This window comes from Laetiporus sulphureus (genome assembly GCF_001632365.1).
Source record: "Laetiporus sulphureus 93-53 unplaced genomic scaffold LAESUscaffold_19, whole genome shotgun sequence".
NCBI classification, from domain to species: domain Eukaryota; kingdom Fungi; phylum Basidiomycota; class Agaricomycetes; order Polyporales; family Laetiporaceae; genus Laetiporus; species Laetiporus sulphureus.
In genome coordinates, this window is record NW_024468528.1 from 19936 (window position 1) to 36657 (window position 16722).

A 16722-nucleotide genomic window follows, 5' to 3' on the forward strand; every position below is an offset into this window, starting at 1 on the left:
CATGTCAGAACATATTTGCCTCAATGAAAGTTGGAACTTACACCTGAAATGCGAAGCATTGGTATGAGCATTTTGATTGCACTCCAAAAGCGCTCGCATCCCTCTCCATCCATTAATTTAAATCCAACATATTTGCGAGGATGGTAGATCACTTGACATGGCCATTGATGGCCATATGCATGAAATATCGATATCACAAAGGTTATGCAATCAATGACATCATCGAGAAAACTCCAGTTGATACAGCTGTGATGCAGCTGACATGCAATGTCATAAAGGAGTCTGACTGTTGCTGAGGGGGGAAGATGTTGGAAGAGGCAATGGATTAGTGTGAGTGCATAGTGTTGCCACTCACCAGCTGACATTATATTAACTAGCCAGAGCACACGGTCATGACGACACAACAGTGTCATGAGACCAGTGTCCACAAAGAACTGCATGCTGGCTTTTTGATGTTTCTCCTCTGTGACAAGGAAGGACTCTTTGCATCTATCCAGAACTGAGGTGAGTATCTTCAAATTTCCCTCATAGCCGTCTTGACCTTGAGGCTGTGTGGCTGGCATAGCTCGAGTATCACTCTTACAGGGCAGTCAAATGCTCTCGACATAGTTCTCCATGGTCTTCACATCCACTCTCTGACACAAAAATGCTTCCTGGATGTTGTCGCAATTGGTTTCGAGTTTCTCTCTTGCCTTTCCTGTGCTTCTGAGTAAAGCATGCATCGATGCAAACAAGAACGTTTAGCCTGTTTCACATCTATCAGTGTGCACCGATTGATAGACAATAATAAAATACTTACATGTCAGCAGCTTCATCCAAGAACACCCCTCCGAAGCAGAGAGGACATCTTGCCCTCAAATACTCACTGGGTCTTTGTCGCGAATGCTGTGGATGACCCTGGGCATCTTGAGGTGAATGCACGTTATGTCGCTGCTGTCAGTTTTGTCATTGCCATTGTTGGCATCACATGATACACCTTCACTGTGAATAGGGGAGATGCTTGCTATAGGTTGAAAAGGTCAGTCTGAGACCAGAGAGTGAGTGAGATCAAAAGTACGTACATTATCCTTTACTTCAGTTGCTGTTGGACCTCTGTGCAGCCAGTTGGTCTTGTAAAGAATTGGAGGTACATGAGATTCGAGTGTCTTTGATGTGATCTTGTATGAAATGATTCATAGAGTTGATGAGATTGGAGTACCAGAGCAACATGTTGCCGAAATGCCTTCGCAATGCATCCTGTAAGCAGTGATGAGTCAGCACCTGATAACTATGCAAGAGAATTTGCACACTTACCTGAGTCAAGAATTTGTAGTCACGCTCACCAAGGAAAAATTCAAACATAGAGCAGAATGATGAGACATTCGGTGAAAGTCTCATGAAAAGGTCCTTAACAAACTGCAAGAGATTCAAGTCGATAGCAATGCTGGGAGCTTGTGGTGTACAACAATCTGTGTGCCAGAAGTTGCACGGCTGTGGATAAGCAGGCACAGACAACCAGTGTGATTTTTTTAAGACCTTGATATCCGTCAGACATGGCACTATAAGTCGAGAGTGACGGTGACTAACATTTGAAGTAAATACATATCACTTCCAGTGTGCGCACCTTGATGCCTTCACAGGTGCAGTCCTTCTCCATGGAATGGGGGATGTTGCATAGAGAAGCAGACAGGCAAAGAAGGCCATGATGAGGATGTAACAGTGAAGGAATCATCTCAGTCATTCATCTCTTCCACTGCCGCTCCTTCTTCCCTCGTTTACGAGCTCATCAAGTTCCAGCTGTGGTTCCCACAATTGTAATACAATCCTGCACAGAGCTGTTAAAAAATTGTGTATATCTCCTCCACATATTGTAATACTGAATGATAAAACAATGTGCATAGCTATTGTAATTCTTGTAGAATGTTCCTGCTAGCATTGTAATACTTGCGTATTAGGGTTGTAATATGTGCTTGCAGGTATTGTTATATCTTTGCACTTGATTGTAGAATGTTCCTGCTGACATTGTAATACTTGCACACTGGAGTTGTAATCTTTGTAAAATGCTCCTGCAGATATTGTAATATCTTTGCAATTGACTGTAGAATCTTTCTGGCAGGCATTGTAATTCTTGTAGAATGCCCCTGCAGTCATTGTAATACTTGCGCACTGGAGTTGTAACCTTTGTAAAATGCTCCTGCAGGTATTGTAATATCTTTGCACTTGATTGTGAAATGTTTTTAGCAGGCATTGTAATATCCTGTACTAGAACTGTGCTTCCTGTAAAATGTTTTCACTAGTATTATAATAATTACATAATAAAATGCACTGCACTGGTTTTTATTTTGCAGTGTTGTAATATTCATGCAGTATTATAATTTTTTAATATTTATATAGATATTCTTGACATTGTACAATTATACTATAAACACAGATGCTTATGATAAAGATATACATAGAATAATATGCACAGCCATTATAGTTTATATCAAAAGTGCTTAGCATATATTGTAATATATATGCATCTAAATTATAATTCTTATAAAATGCTTTTCAAATATAGTAATATACGAGTACTTCAATTATAGTTTTTGTCAAATGTTTATTAAAATGTTATAATATCAATATAATCAAATGCACTATATTTTACTTTTATAACATTTACTTTTAAACTATATAATAATATATTATTAGTTGTGCACATTTTATAACATTTTATAATAAATATATATGCACTTAAGTGATAGCCTCTGTGAAATGCTCTTGACAGATATTGTAATATTTTTGTCCTTTTTTATTTTTATTTTTATAATATTTATATAAGAAATAATTAAAATTGTCTATTTGCTTGCACGATTATGTGCTTTAATTCTCTATAACAAACTTTTGGTCACTATTAGCTGATTTGCTTATGCTGTTTCATCCATCTGTGACTGACAAACTGAAGTAAAAGATCTATAAAGATAGGTGAGTCAGGATGTGACATCACATTTTAGCAAACTGAGCTGCAAGATACTAAAAAATGGCAGCATGCTTCTTAGCCTATGTTCATTTGACTTGCATGCTATCACTAAACTCATTTGCAGTGTGGCATCTTTCTCACCAGTTTCTCTGTCATTAGCCTATTCATATGCACCAAAGCTCATAATAACCTATTTCAGTACTCTGCTTGTCATGTCTAGAATCTGAAACATCTGTATCAGCCAGAACCAGATAACAGAACAATCAATTGTCCTCTGAACTTCAAATGCTAAATGCAGCTTATGCAGTATATCAGTTTGCAGTAGTGCAGTTGACCTTCTGTGTGAAGTGATCATACACATTCCACATTTGAATGTTGGCCATCTGCCCAGTGCCACAGATGTTAAGGTTGTAAAATGGATGCATATCAGTAATGACACAGCAAAGAAGGCAGATGTTGATAAGGAACTTTTCAGCCTATGTAAAATGCAGACATGTCTTGTCTTTTTATTGATCAGATCACAAAGCATATCAAGCTTGCAATATGAATTAGGCAACATGGAAGGTAAAAAGAGTAAAAGGTCTCTGCTTGTGCTTGTGAAATCTTTTAATCTGACAGAAATCTAAATGATGGTGACTATTTATACAATTGAGCAATTATTGGCATGCAGATATCTTGTAGAGATAGCCACTATTGCATATGATAGATGCTGTCAGTGCAGCTTATGTCACCTTTTACAAGCTCTTTATCTGAGAATGAGCATGACAAAGCAGATTAGCAAACATTTATAGAAATTATATCAAAATTTACATCTAATTTTGAAGCTCATTTCAAAGAATCTGTTGGTGCTAAGGGTGAAGAAAATAGCATAAGCAAATCAGCTAATAGTGACCAAACATTTGTTATAGAAAATTAAAGCATATAATCATGCAAGCAAATAGACAATTTGGATTATTTCTTATGTAAATATTATAAAAATAAAAATCAAAAAAGGACAAAAATATTACAGTACCTGCCAAGAGCATTTCACAGAGGCTATCACTCAAGTGCATATATATTTATTATAAAATGTTATAAAATGTGCACAACTAATAATATATTATTATATAGTACAAAAGTAAATGTTATAAAAGTGAAATATAGTGCATTTGATTATATTGATATTATAATTTTTTTATAAACATTTGACAGAAACTATAATTGAAGTACTCGTATATTACTATATTTGAAAAGCATTTTATAAGAATTATAACTTAGATGCATATATATTACAATATATGCTAAGCAATTTTAATATAAACTATAATGGCTGTGCATATTATTCTATGTATATCTTTATTGCAAGCATCTGTGTTTATAGTATAATTATACAATGTCAAGAATATCTATATAAATATTAATAAATTATAATACTGCATGAATATTACAACACTGCAAAATAAAAACCAGTGCAGTGCATTTTATTATGTAATTATTATAATACTAGTGAAAACATTTTACAGGAAGCACAGTTCTAGTACAGGATATTACAATGCCTGCTAAAAACATTTCACAATCAAGTGCAAAGATATTACAATATCTGCAGGAGCATTTTACAAAGATTACAACTCCAGTGTGCAAGTATTACAATGTCAGCAGGAACATTCTACAATCAAGTGCAAAGATATAACAATACCTGCAAGCACATATTACAACTCTAATGCGCAAGTATTACAATGCTAGCAGGAACATTCTACAAGAATTACAATAGCTATGCACATTGTTTTATCATTCAGTATTACAATATGTGAAGAGGATATACACAATTTTTTTTAGCAGCTCTGTGCAGGATTGTATTACAATTGTGGAACCCACTAGTGCAATTTCAGCTGGCTCTTGATCGAATGTGGTGTGCACACCGTAGAGAATTGAGTTCCATTCTGGTGAATCGGTGAGGTCAGTGAATGGCCCTTCTGCAGGTGGAGGGCTCGAATGAGGCTGTGCAGATGTTTGGCCATGACAGTCAAAAAGACAGTCGTGCGTGGTGTTTATTTGAGCGTATTGAATGCCGCCCAAGAGACTGATGATAGTTTCGAGTCCTTGAAGTTGTACGTTGTATGCTCTATGAGGCCGTCATCTCTTAGAAGTGTCCTGATGTTCTATATAGTGCATAGCTGTAGTTCTGCTGACATGTTGACTTTCATGCATAGATGATGAGCGGATAGTCACCGGGCTCGAAGGTAGAGAGGGATCTTTTCAGCGAGCCTTTGCATGTCGGAAAGACGTTTCAAAGAGTAACTTCTCTGGAGAACCGGTCAATGATTATGAAGAAAATGAATTCGAGCATGAGCATATATACCCAGCTTACAGGAGATGTTTCATGGCCAGTGCCACTACTGCGCTGCCCCAGCAGACCGTGCTCTTCTGAACAAGTCCACCACCTTACTCGCTTTCCTCAACACTATCACCAATGATACATCCTGCAGTGGTGCAATGATTCACTTCTTGACACGTTCATTGCAACGAAGCATGCATGGCTGTTTAAGTCAAAAGAAAACCCCATTCAGTTGAAGATGAACATACTAGATTCATGGTCAATCAAAGCATGTCGCTAGACACTGCACACTCGAGTCCCACAACCAAATCTTCCTGAATCATCTAACCTCATGCAGCATGAATCCGTTCTGTGTGAGTGCTATGTGAGCAATTAATCGATGGGCTTCCCTTGCATTCTTGTACGTGTGTCTTGCATGCATAAGTAGATGGCAACAATACAGGACAATACTGGTTATGAGAACCACAATAGACGAAAGCAGAGATCTGAAAAATGCATACCTTGATGGAATGCTGCATGTCAAAGGTGCAAGAGTTGAGAATACAGTGCACCGACCAAATCTCTATTAATGAACTCACAATCGAGTTATTGATGCATTTGCTGCAATACATACCTTATGATGGATGGCACGACATACCATGCCAGAAATATAAGCACAGAGACCTTGAACGAGTCATAGTACTATGTCGTCAGCGAGAATTGAACATGTTAGAGATGGGTGGGAGAGCAGAAAGCTGTGAGCAGTTACAAAAGATCACATGTAACTGGACTCATCTGGTCCGTCTACGCACGTTCGTGCTAGACAAGAACAACGACAATGTTTCATAACAATGCTTGACTGCTGGCTCAAGCTAAAGGCAGTTCGTGCTCAGTAAGTCATCTTTGTTTTGATTGGCATGAATACTACTGACCTTATGTTGCGAACCAGGATACGTGCATTCGTGCATGTGTTCAGAGCATGGAGGGCAACAGCAGCTGTGCCACTCAAGTACTCAGTCTGTGCTATGACCGTTGGAATGACCTTGAGTCGCTAGATTGTCGGAGTAATCCTCTGCGGCCACATCATCATCGTCTAATACTTCTGGAATACTTCGCCCGACTTCAGACTTGCAGCTGCAGCAATGTTACATGGCTTGTTCTTCCACTCAAACCCTCTTCATTCTCGACGCTGAGACGTCCCACCTCTGTGAATATACCAGATTCGCTCTCAGTCAGGCATACCAGTGCAATCGTGATTTGGAGATCTTCTCACAAAGTAGCGCATTGTGGTGCTGTCTCCCATGTAAGTTCTGCCTCTGATTGCTTTATATGCTCAGATTCAGGTGTGAACATCACTTTTTATGGCTCATTCTGAACTGTGATTTCCTGATCAGGCTACAGCATGAACTGACCAGAACTCGGTATGCTTCGCGCTCCCTGTGCTGGTTGACATCGAGCTGACAGACACGTTCGCACTCACAGGTTGAACCATCACCCCCTGTCAGCAACTCTCATCTTGACTACCTCCCACTGTCATGCCTCGTGCAAGAGCACAACCTTCTCAGCCTGAGCTGCATCACCTTTGCTCTGAGTGCAAAGCAGAACCTTCAGAAGCTGCAGTTGATCCACTTGGCACTCATAGAATGATGCGCAGTGGTCGCCACGTACCCGACAGCGACTTGAACAGTCAAAATGATGGTATGGCCCACTCAGATAAAGGACGCCCAGCTTTTAATTACTTGCCGACAGAGATCATTCGTGTATTATCTAAATCTCTTACTTAGGCAAAGCAAGGCAAGCCTATCACAAAAACTGTGACTAAAAAGGACAAGACTGCCTGAAAGACCATCAGTAAAACTGTGAAGGGACAGCATGACAGACCTTCCAGAATTATGCTGAGGTGAGTGGTGATCTCTGATCCTCTGAAGATCTGAAAATGAACTCATCTTATACCTTCACATAGGCTGCTTCCACTCCATCGGCATCAACTCATTATGGGCCCAGCAACATCGGCAAGACAAGGTCACCACGCATGCATAGGAATGAACGTGAGGGTGCAGCTGAGGAAGCAAATGAAGAGGACAATGACGAGAACGAGAATGAGGGCGACTGTGAGGATGAGGTGCAGGAAAATGAACTTTAGAATGATGATGAGGGTGACAGCAGCAAGGATGACAGCAGCGAGGACAACGGCAAGGACAATGGCAAGGATGGCAGCGAGGATGACAATGAGGATGATGGCAAGGATGACATCGAGGATGGCAGCAGCAAGGACGGCAGCAATGACGATGATGAGGACGATGCACAGAATCTTTTCAAGCATGAGTTGCAGGACGAGGCTGAGGGGGAGGGCAACCATGAGCTTGAAACAGACAGTGACCAAGTATGTCACGTCAAGAATACGATGAGTCATACAAGCTGGCATAATCACATACTTACTGACAGAACCCTAATGCACTAGAATGCAGCAAAACGTAATCAGAGACTTATCGCGTCAAGGCACAAAGGAGTCGCATGGGAGTTGTTCGCTAGTGATGACGGTGCAGACAACAGAATAGGTGAGTTTCTCTTACACATTTTGATAACATGCAGCTCGCTGACTCAGCGAAGACCCTGTGCTCTTTGACACCTCGGGCAGCAACTTCAGTGAGACTTGCAGAGTGGCATTGAAGAAGTGAGCCCAGCTGGCACACAAGAATCTGGACGAAGCTCTGGATACTGATGAAGAAGATTGTGAGATTGATGCAGAGCTTGAAAACAAGGTCATTCATGAACATTGAGTAATGACGAGTTACCGCTGTCAGCTGCAGGCTAGCCGTGAGAGTGAAGAAAGCTCAGATTCACGTCCTGCCAATACATATCGAGAGAAAGGCAAATCTCATGCAGATTTGAGTGACTACACCAATGCGGATGACAATGCCATCTTCAATGAGGATGATGAGAGGCTAGGGAGTGTCATCTCTGATGCTGACAATGACGGTGATGATGATGGCAATGGCAATGACAGTGATGGTGTTGATGATGGGCCAGAGAAGGCAGAGAGGTGGACAAAGACACCGGGGCCATTCTCCAAGGCCACCAAAGAGCCAGCAGAAGATCTGGGTTACTGTGTGATAACTGAAGCTGAAGACATCACCTGCCAATTCAGCAAGGGCACACACGATGTGTTGATCTATGCAAACCTTGGCATCAAGGCATCTCACACACTGAATCACTTCAACATGTTCTGTACATGGTACTCAGACCACCATCTGTTTGCTCAGGCCAGCAACAGTAAGCATGACATTCATTGCTTGACTTCTCTTAGTGTATGACTGACCAGATTCGTTACATCTAGTCACTCCTGCCGAATACAGCAACATGATGGACAAAGCCTATTGCAAACTTTGTGAGAGTGTCAAGGGTGATGACAATGCTTGTGAACGTGCCTTCAAGCTGATATTCGACTACTGCAACAATCTGAAAAAGGACCCCGCTCATGCCATCTGCTCTGTGAAGTCTACGACAGCCAGAATGATTCGTGCACATAAGCAGTTCATGAACCTAGCTGGAACCTATCACAATCTCGAGGATATGGAGATTATCAGGGTCATCATACATACTGGTACTGACACTGTGGCTTGACAGCTTTCCACCCTCTTTGACAGCTCACAATATGTCATGAGCTTGATTGAGAAGAACAAGATCGATGCGGTGAAGCTCTGGGATGACCTTACAACTGCAGTCAAGTAAGTGTTCTCAAGTGCTCTGCCTATAATACTGACAATGCTCTCTTAGGAATGTCAAACTAGGCCAAGGTCACACCAACATTCTGTTCATAGGTGGTCCCAGTATCGACGTGGAGAGCACCACAAAAGAGTTGCCTTGTGACCGTCATCGCCATATTTTGACGTCGATCATGCAAGGGTCCCTCAGTGAATACTAATTACATGTCCAGCCTTCTGTGTCTTACATCATGGTGACAGGTCAATATTCTGATGTGAAGAACCCGCAGCACGTTCCATGGAAGAACTGGCTGAATCTTGCATACAAGCACAGTTTTACTATGGTGGACTGGCATGACAACGTGCAACCTGTGCCTGGAGATCCAAAGTTTGAATTCAAATCTCTCAAGACTGAAGAGCTCAGGAAGCTTGTGGAGGGCTTTCTGCAGAGAGAGAAGAGCGGAGCAACCTTGCTACCAATCCCTCACGTCGAGAGGTGGAGTAAAAGTACATTATTTGCTTGTAACACTTGTTTCTCACTGACCAGTTGCCAGGTGACCTCAAAATGTCTGACAACAACCTTGGCAAAGGCAACATTCCCCTAGTCATTGGTCTGACAAGCACTAAGCACAAGACTCTGCACGACTTGACTGAATGGCTGAGGAAGCTACAGAAAGACCAGTCGAAGGGCGCGAAGAAGAAAAGAGCCCATAATCACTCACTGAACATCAACAAAGATGCTGGACAATATCCCCTGCATATGACTGACCACCACGTACCCAGTTCCAATGTGATCACTGTTGACAGTGAGAATGAGCACCCATCATCATCACCACCCTGTCCACACATTCCAACTGCTCGCCTGACTCGCATTATCACCATTGAGAGCAATGATGAGCTGCCGTCGCCATTGCTGCACCACCATGATGTGCCCATTACTGTGCCTCATGTGGCCGCTATGCATATTGATGTCATGTGCTGAAGCCTCACCACCACACGGCAGCAGCTCATACTGTCACTGTCAATGCCCATGATGAACAACGTGCACTAATGTCATCCTGCCATCACGCTGCCTCCACATCGGATGAAGCAAATGAGGTCATCAGAGCCTCACATCCTCCTTCTCTAAAGAAAAAGAAGAAGAATGGTCGATGAGGTGGTGATGATGAGGAGAGGCAAGACAAGCCACATTCATTTGGCAAGTCTCGCAGTGAACACAGGCACATGCTGCACACCGAGTGAGGCGGTGAAGGCCAAGGTCATCCACTATGACATGAGGACATCCACATCCTCAATACTCGACTGCAACCTCACTCTCACTATGGGCAGCTGATGGGGATGCAAGGTTTCGTCCCTCTCTATGGGTACCCATCCAGGGCCGATGTGTTCACAAATGCTTACAGTGTGCCTGTTGCGCATCTGGTCTACATGCAGCAAGGCAATGCCATTGCAGATTCAAGCCATGTGCACGACAACATCGGCTATCCTCACTACAAAGACTACCTTTTTGACCTGGAGCATGAAGATTATCTTTCATCTGACTTTAAGGAACATAGGCACACAGGAAATAAGCAGAATATCACGTGTGACTACCGTAGGGGCTGAGATATGTGATCTCTCATGTTGTATATACATTTCTTGGTGCATCATTCAATGCAATGTGTCTTGGTCAGTCTGAATAAATTATGAGTTTTCTGAAAATGACCATTTTTGAAAATGTTTAAAATTGTTAATTATTTGTTAAGCTGCTCACTAAGTCCATATGTGAAATTGAACAAACTAATTAAGCATGACATTGTTGTGGGATGTTCATTCAAAGGGAAAATAAAATAGTTGTGATATGGGTTTAGTGATTCACGGCATTGGGGAGTCCCATCAGGATGGTAAGTCCAAGCATGAAGTTAAGGCTGAAGATCTCAAGAAAGTATTTAGAATGAGTTGCACAGATGCATGTTATGCACCTTATGGTTCTGCCAGCTTGGACCATAAAATCTGCTTGTATACTTATAATGCGTTGTTGATAAATTACTGAACAACAAATGGATCATGTTTGATTTTAGGCAGAATTTTTGGTACTATAGCAGTCATCATTCTGCAAGGAGCAAAATGATTTATAAAATTACACTGGTATGACCATGTAATCAGAATGAGGGACCATGGGATATTGCAGACATCGGTCTGGAAGGACCAGGATGACTTATGAAACTAAACTGGTATGACCACGTGACCACAATCATGGACCACGGGCTATTGTAGACATCGGTCTGAGAGGGCCAGAATGACTTATGAAACCAAACTGATATGACCACATGATCATAATCATGTCTGATATTCATGCTGCAGTAATCTCAGATACAAAGTAAATTTAATGAAATTGAGAATTTATCTATCAGAATTAGCCTGAGGACTGACTGAAGAATCACAAGTCAGAATATTGCGAGTCCGACTAAAAGACAACAACATTACATCACTTGTGGCTCGTGCATCATTCTATCCTTAAAGGACCTTTTCACAGTCCTTCTTCGCAACTCACGCTTGCACGGATCCTTGCGGATGTCGATGTCAGAGTACGTGACATGGTCAGCAGGTGAGATCTTGAACTTGAGCATGCCATGTGTTGGAGACCTCACGCTTTCAGTAGACACTGTGTGCACAAAAGGTGAGGTTTGGGTGACCACTGACGAGTTGATAGGACTACCAAGTGCTTACATTCATGAAACATCTTCACGAACTTATACAGCTGGATATGTGTAGCGGAGATCATATAGCCCATATCGCATAATGTTGAGTTGGCGCTGACTGTATACAGCGATAGCGCCATGCCCTCGAAATTCAGTTCGACAATAATGGTGAAAGACGCCTTGTTTTCTATCCTGCAGGCAAACACCTATTCATGCTGGGTGTTAGGCTAATGTTTGTCAATGCGCAACTGATAACATCTACAGACCTTTCCGAAGATGCCCTCCACCTGGCATGAAGCATACGACACCTTGGACACTGCGTCAACTGAATAGTCGTGGTTGCGCTCCTCTAGAGTGGCGTTTTGAGCGTCATAGAGCTCAACTACAACTGTACCATCTTGAGCACGCATTTTTGCGCATGAGACGAGTATGAGTGAATATCGATACTGCAAGTCGTGGATACTTGAGCAGACAAGTTCGAAGACAGGTTTCGATGATGGTAGATGATAAGGAGGTGGACACCGCACTTTTGCGGAATCATGCATGAAGAAGAAGTCAGCGAAGACATGAACAATATCACATATGCTTAGTGAACTCGCTGCTTCAGTTGAGGCCATCCTCCAGAAATGCTTGTGGTCAAAGGGACTGACATTGATTGCACGTTGCAAGAAACGGCAAAGAAGTAAGAACGGCACGACAAGTCAGAGCGCATAACGGCAACCGCTGGTAAGATTTTAGTTTGCACATTGCGTGCATTAAGGGCTGTCCATCTGTGGGAATAGAATGGAGCAGCTGAGGGCCCAGACATCGATGCTGCACTCATAGTCACAAGAAGATCCGGTCACAGATCACATGAGAGGGGGAATCTAGCTATAGATGGTGATCTATGGGTGCAGTCCTATGGGTGCAGTTAGATAGGGCACATGTCGGGGATCGTGCAATGTGGGCCATGGCGTACACGTAGCGTTTCCGAAGCTCTGAAGCTCTGAATACAACATACTTTGCTGGTGCTCCAAGTACTGTGGTGAAGGACGTCTTATTCTGGATGGATTGACAGTCCACGCACACCGCTGATGTAAGCAGCCCCCCTCATGCACCTGCCGCCCACAAGCGCCTGCAGATGTGAGAGCGCAGTTTCAGATTAAAAAAAGAGCTCGACGAAATGATATGGATGAGCCAGTACAGAAAATAGCACATCATCCTTATGAAAAACATCTCATTACAACTCCATACTTAGAAGAAGAAGAGAGGGACAGGCAGACCTGAGGTAGTAATATTGGCACTAGCTGGAAGATGGTTGAGCAAGTGGTCCAACGACAACCAGATAGCTTTGAGCATCTGTACGAGCATGCAACGTCAGTCCCAGTGAAAATTCTGTATGAGCGTAGCGAGGGAGATCATGGTGAATTGATGCGTTGTGGAGCCTCTCAAGTGCCGCTTTCCGCCACAACCTGCAGGACAAATCTGAACTATTACGCTTTTTATCCTGAGTAGGTCGTGGTGGATTGGAGCAAAACTATACAGAATAGTAGCTATCCTCTGTGTCCCACTGCCTCCCCAGATTTGCCACTTTGTCCTCCCTCCCATTATCGTAGCCCTCACCCATGCCCCACCCCGATCACCCACACTCCACATCGAAATCCCACTCTGCCCACTCTCCTTTCCATTTGGCCCGTTGTCGCCTACCTGCTTCGAAGCGCCACTATTTCTCATTCCGCTCATCTCTCATTGGTCCCTGTACATAGCATGCACCAATTAAAGCGAACTAAACGACAGAGAAATGATCTGTACCTAAGAGATCTTGCTCCCTGCAGCAGTGCAGCTCTGTTTTGCTTGCGCTTGGAAGCGCATTTTGAAGATCTTCGTATTTCTGAATGCAGAGCAGCCGTAAGCATTGCAATGACCACAATCCCAAGAATATGCACCTTGAGCTCTTCGGGTAAAAGACTTTGGAATGACGCATCAAAAGTGTCCTTGTCAATTGCATTCAGATGAAGTTCGAGCGAAAACAGTACTTATCTGGAGCTCCTCAGGTGAAAGAGCTTGGAACGACACCTCGAAAGTGTCCACCTGAGGAATTCTTCAACCTCAGCCTGATTCCGAGTACATCATGGTGCAACTGCTTAGATAATGTTAGCACAACAGTGTTCAGAGGACAGCTCTGCAACTACTTACTTTTGCATGGCAGACACGAGCATGAATCAGAGGGCAGGGAGATGTTAAGGGGCTGGCTGATGGCATAAGAAGGGAGGGGGATGGTGGTGGTTGGAAGGAAAGATGGCTCTGCTTGCCCGACGCATTACACGACAGAAGCACGAGGTTGGCCGTACTTAGATGAAACGTGATGTCGTTGAGCGCATACAATGTCATCACATCGACGTGCATGCTGATCATGCTGCATGCTCACAAGTTCATGCACATATGATCGATGCGACGATGTTGTGCACCATGTGCTCTGCGTCGTTCGATATGCCAAGACAAATTTGCCGACTTATTTTTGAATGCCCCACTGTCCCATGATCTGCAACTTTAGGGAAAAGTCCTGACCTTCACGGACTCGTTCCACCACGATTTCCCTCACTGTGCTTATACGGGATTTTCACTGGGCATCAGTTTCCACACCTGCACAAGTCTCGGTCAACGCATTGCTGATATATACATTCCGATCCTGTATATGACTGTATGCTGAACCATAACAGGGAGAGGATGACCTGGCTGATGACGGTGAAGTATTTAAACCAAAAGCTGAATGAGGAGTGGTTGAACACGGGGAACGCAACATGCAGGCGAGCACTGATTGTCACGTTCAGTACTATGACAATGGCTATGATGCAACGCCCGAGGGCAATCGCAGGTAGTGCTTGTTGCCTACACTGCATGCATGGATTATGAGCAGGTCCTTGGGGGCATGCATATATGCTTCGTGTGCGCACCATGACAATTCAATGGACAGCATACTGCAGTGTTGGTCGCATCCGAGATCCAGTATGCGACATAATTCCATGTCATCCACATTCACTAATCGATCCCAAGGTCACATAATGCAACTCTCCGTCAGGAATCCATCTAAATGAAGAAGATCATCATGAAGCGGCAGATGCACAGCATGAACAGGCATGGGATTTATGTCTTTGTTCGACCACCTGTCGCTGGGCGCAAACGTCGAAGGCTCTGGCTCGATAGCCTATGCGGACGGCCTCAGAGTGCTAGACGTCTTCTTTGCCATCGTGAGTGGAGCTGGCTCATCAGCATTCTAACGTGCGCGTGCAGCTGCACCATAGAAATATGGATCAGATTCATGTCCTTCCGAAGCTGAGGGAAGCAATATTCACTATGGCTCAATCGTTTTGACGGGAAAACTGGCACGACAACACGCATGATGTGTGGGTCCACATACCTCGTGGCTCGTTAGACATTGTTCTGCCTTAATGGTCATTACAGTTGTCCCCGAGGGTTACAGAGAATCCTTCTATCACTCAAACCAAGCACTCACTGTGGTGGGACTGATGAGTTCATTTCAACAATAAAAAAGACAAACTTACATTGACACAATCTGCGGAATCTACTCTACTTCATGCTCGTCTCACAGAGACGCACCACCGCATGTCTTGATCATCTGACCAGTGAGGCATTCTGCCTCATCCGATGCCAAGAACGTAACCAGCTTCGCGACATCCTCAGCCTCCTGTATGCGCCTGAGCAGCACATCATTTTTCACGTGTTGAGCCTCCGCCTCACCAACGCTGATGCCCTCCTATCGATGGAGCACAGATTTGTACGTGAGATGTTAGACAACTGCAATAATGGAAACAATCACGATCTTCGCGAGATCTCAGCCAACGATACCGGAGCCGTACGCTAACACGTCCGACACCATCAGACAAATGATGATAATGAGCCAATAGGATGGCAAACCTCACCGTTCACTCAGATCCTGTACTGCGCCCACTCCTTAGCAGCTGCCTCCGTGAACCCGTGAACCGCAAACTTTGTCGCACCATACGGCGTAAGGTTGACTGACAAGAACATGCACTCCATCAGGCCAAAATTGTCCAGTCATCGGGCACCATCCCACTCACCCCGCTGTATGATACGATGCTATTGAGCCAGCACCAAGGATGCACCCACCGGAGCCCTGCTTGATCATCTGCCACCCAGCTGCGATGTGGGCGTTCATGAGTCCCAGCACATTGATCCACACCACGTCCTCGATGAATCTGCACATGTCACGAGATAAGCGAGTCATTCGATGATGGAGACATCACATACTCTGGCATGCACTCGAGCAATGGTCAGACCTGGATAATGCCCGCATTCGCAACGCTCACGAAGAGCTTCGGCCCAAGCCTCTCCACTGTGTTTGGAGTGTAATTCTGCTATGATTTATTTCAGCTGGAATGGCGTATATCAACCCACAATCAAAGGTCAGTGATATTAAGAAATGAACTTCTAAATGATGAAACAGCAGAAATATAGCCTGCAAAGTGTTGCACTAAAGTATAAGTATCCTGAAAATCCAGGATTTTCTGTCCTCAAAATGTCCCATATGACCCCCAGACACCATGTGACAGCAGTCATAATGATGGGAAAACCCTTGAGACCAGATCCGTCACAGCCTACAAATGTTCCTATAGTACTGCCCAGAAGGTACTGGTACCTCTGCAAGAAGTACCAAAGGACCATCATAGGATCCACAAATTGTATAAGACCATGGCCAGACCATCACTACAAAGGCTCTTAGCCATATTTTTAAGGAGACAGAGATATGGCTAAGAGCCTCTGACATGGGGATGCCTGAAGTGCATCAACATATGTAACTAGCAAGAGCTACCTTTGTTTTCAACTCATTTTGATTGACAATCATTACCCTGGAACCTACTCTGTGACCATGCACTCCAGTTGCCTTTTTCAGTGCTGCCACTGCACACATGATATAATGTGGCTATGATTACATATGCCTGTCTTCTACAACATGGGGCCTCCTTTGACATTGCTGCTTGTTTTCATGTCATCACTTGCTTGTACCTTCTGTGTCTTTCTGTTTTAGGATGTCCTCTCCCTCCTATCTCCATTTCTGTTGTGGCATTTATTGCTCATATAGTCAAA

General features: G+C 43.5%; 6 protein-coding genes across 6 annotated transcripts; 1 reads left to right on the top strand and 5 right to left on the bottom strand.

Moving 5' to 3' along the window:
• Positions 1-20: 20 nt before the first annotated feature.
• On the bottom strand, positions 21-413 carry LAESUDRAFT_652897 (uncharacterized protein; the record flags this gene model as incomplete). Its single annotated transcript, XM_040904385.1, has 1 exon — positions 21-413. One exon carries the CDS (start codon positions 411-413, stop codon positions 21-23), a length of 393 nt encoding a protein of 130 aa, XP_040764328.1.
• Positions 414-1137: 724 nt separating this feature from the next.
• Positions 1138-1443, bottom strand: LAESUDRAFT_620858 (uncharacterized protein; the record flags this gene model as incomplete). The annotated part of the gene is made up of 2 exons (XM_040903271.1): positions 1138-1236; positions 1294-1443. Coding segments are annotated over 2 exons (249 nt in total), but the record flags the coding sequence as incomplete, so codon positions are not given.
• A 4639-nt stretch (positions 1444-6082) lies between these two features.
• Positions 6083-10540, top strand: LAESUDRAFT_714060 (uncharacterized protein; the record flags this gene model as incomplete). Its single annotated transcript, XM_040907037.1, has 16 exons — positions 6083-6123; positions 6181-6247; positions 6358-6534; positions 7120-7131; positions 7195-7353; positions 7375-7614; positions 7693-7789; positions 7837-7877; positions 8036-8504; positions 8569-8819; positions 8859-8959; positions 9009-9052; positions 9197-9442; positions 9490-9910; positions 10067-10193; positions 10265-10540. The coding sequence occupies 16 exons, from the start codon at positions 6083-6085 to the stop codon at positions 10538-10540; spliced, it is 2769 nt and encodes a 922-aa protein (XP_040764330.1).
• Positions 10541-11397: 857 nt separating this feature from the next.
• Positions 11398-12026, bottom strand: LAESUDRAFT_759108 (uncharacterized protein; the record flags this gene model as incomplete). Its single annotated transcript, XM_040912547.1, has 3 exons — positions 11398-11579; positions 11645-11822; positions 11883-12026. 3 exons carry the CDS (start codon positions 12024-12026, stop codon positions 11398-11400), a joined length of 504 nt encoding a protein of 167 aa, XP_040764331.1.
• A 2199-nt stretch (positions 12027-14225) lies between these two features.
• Positions 14226-14495, bottom strand: LAESUDRAFT_652899 (uncharacterized protein; the record flags this gene model as incomplete). The annotated part of the gene is made up of 1 exon (XM_040904386.1): positions 14226-14495. The coding sequence occupies one exon, from the start codon at positions 14493-14495 to the stop codon at positions 14226-14228; it is 270 nt and encodes an 89-aa protein (XP_040764332.1).
• Positions 14496-14869: 374 nt separating this feature from the next.
• LAESUDRAFT_714062 (uncharacterized protein) lies at positions 14870-16546 on the bottom strand (the record flags this gene model as incomplete). Its single annotated transcript, XM_040907038.1, has 8 exons — positions 14870-14928; positions 15014-15036; positions 15110-15119; positions 15214-15370; positions 15396-15411; positions 15696-15833; positions 15945-15970; positions 16448-16546. The coding sequence occupies 8 exons, from the start codon at positions 16544-16546 to the stop codon at positions 14870-14872; spliced, it is 528 nt and encodes a 175-aa protein (XP_040764333.1).
• Between the last annotated feature and the right edge of the window lie 176 nt (positions 16547-16722).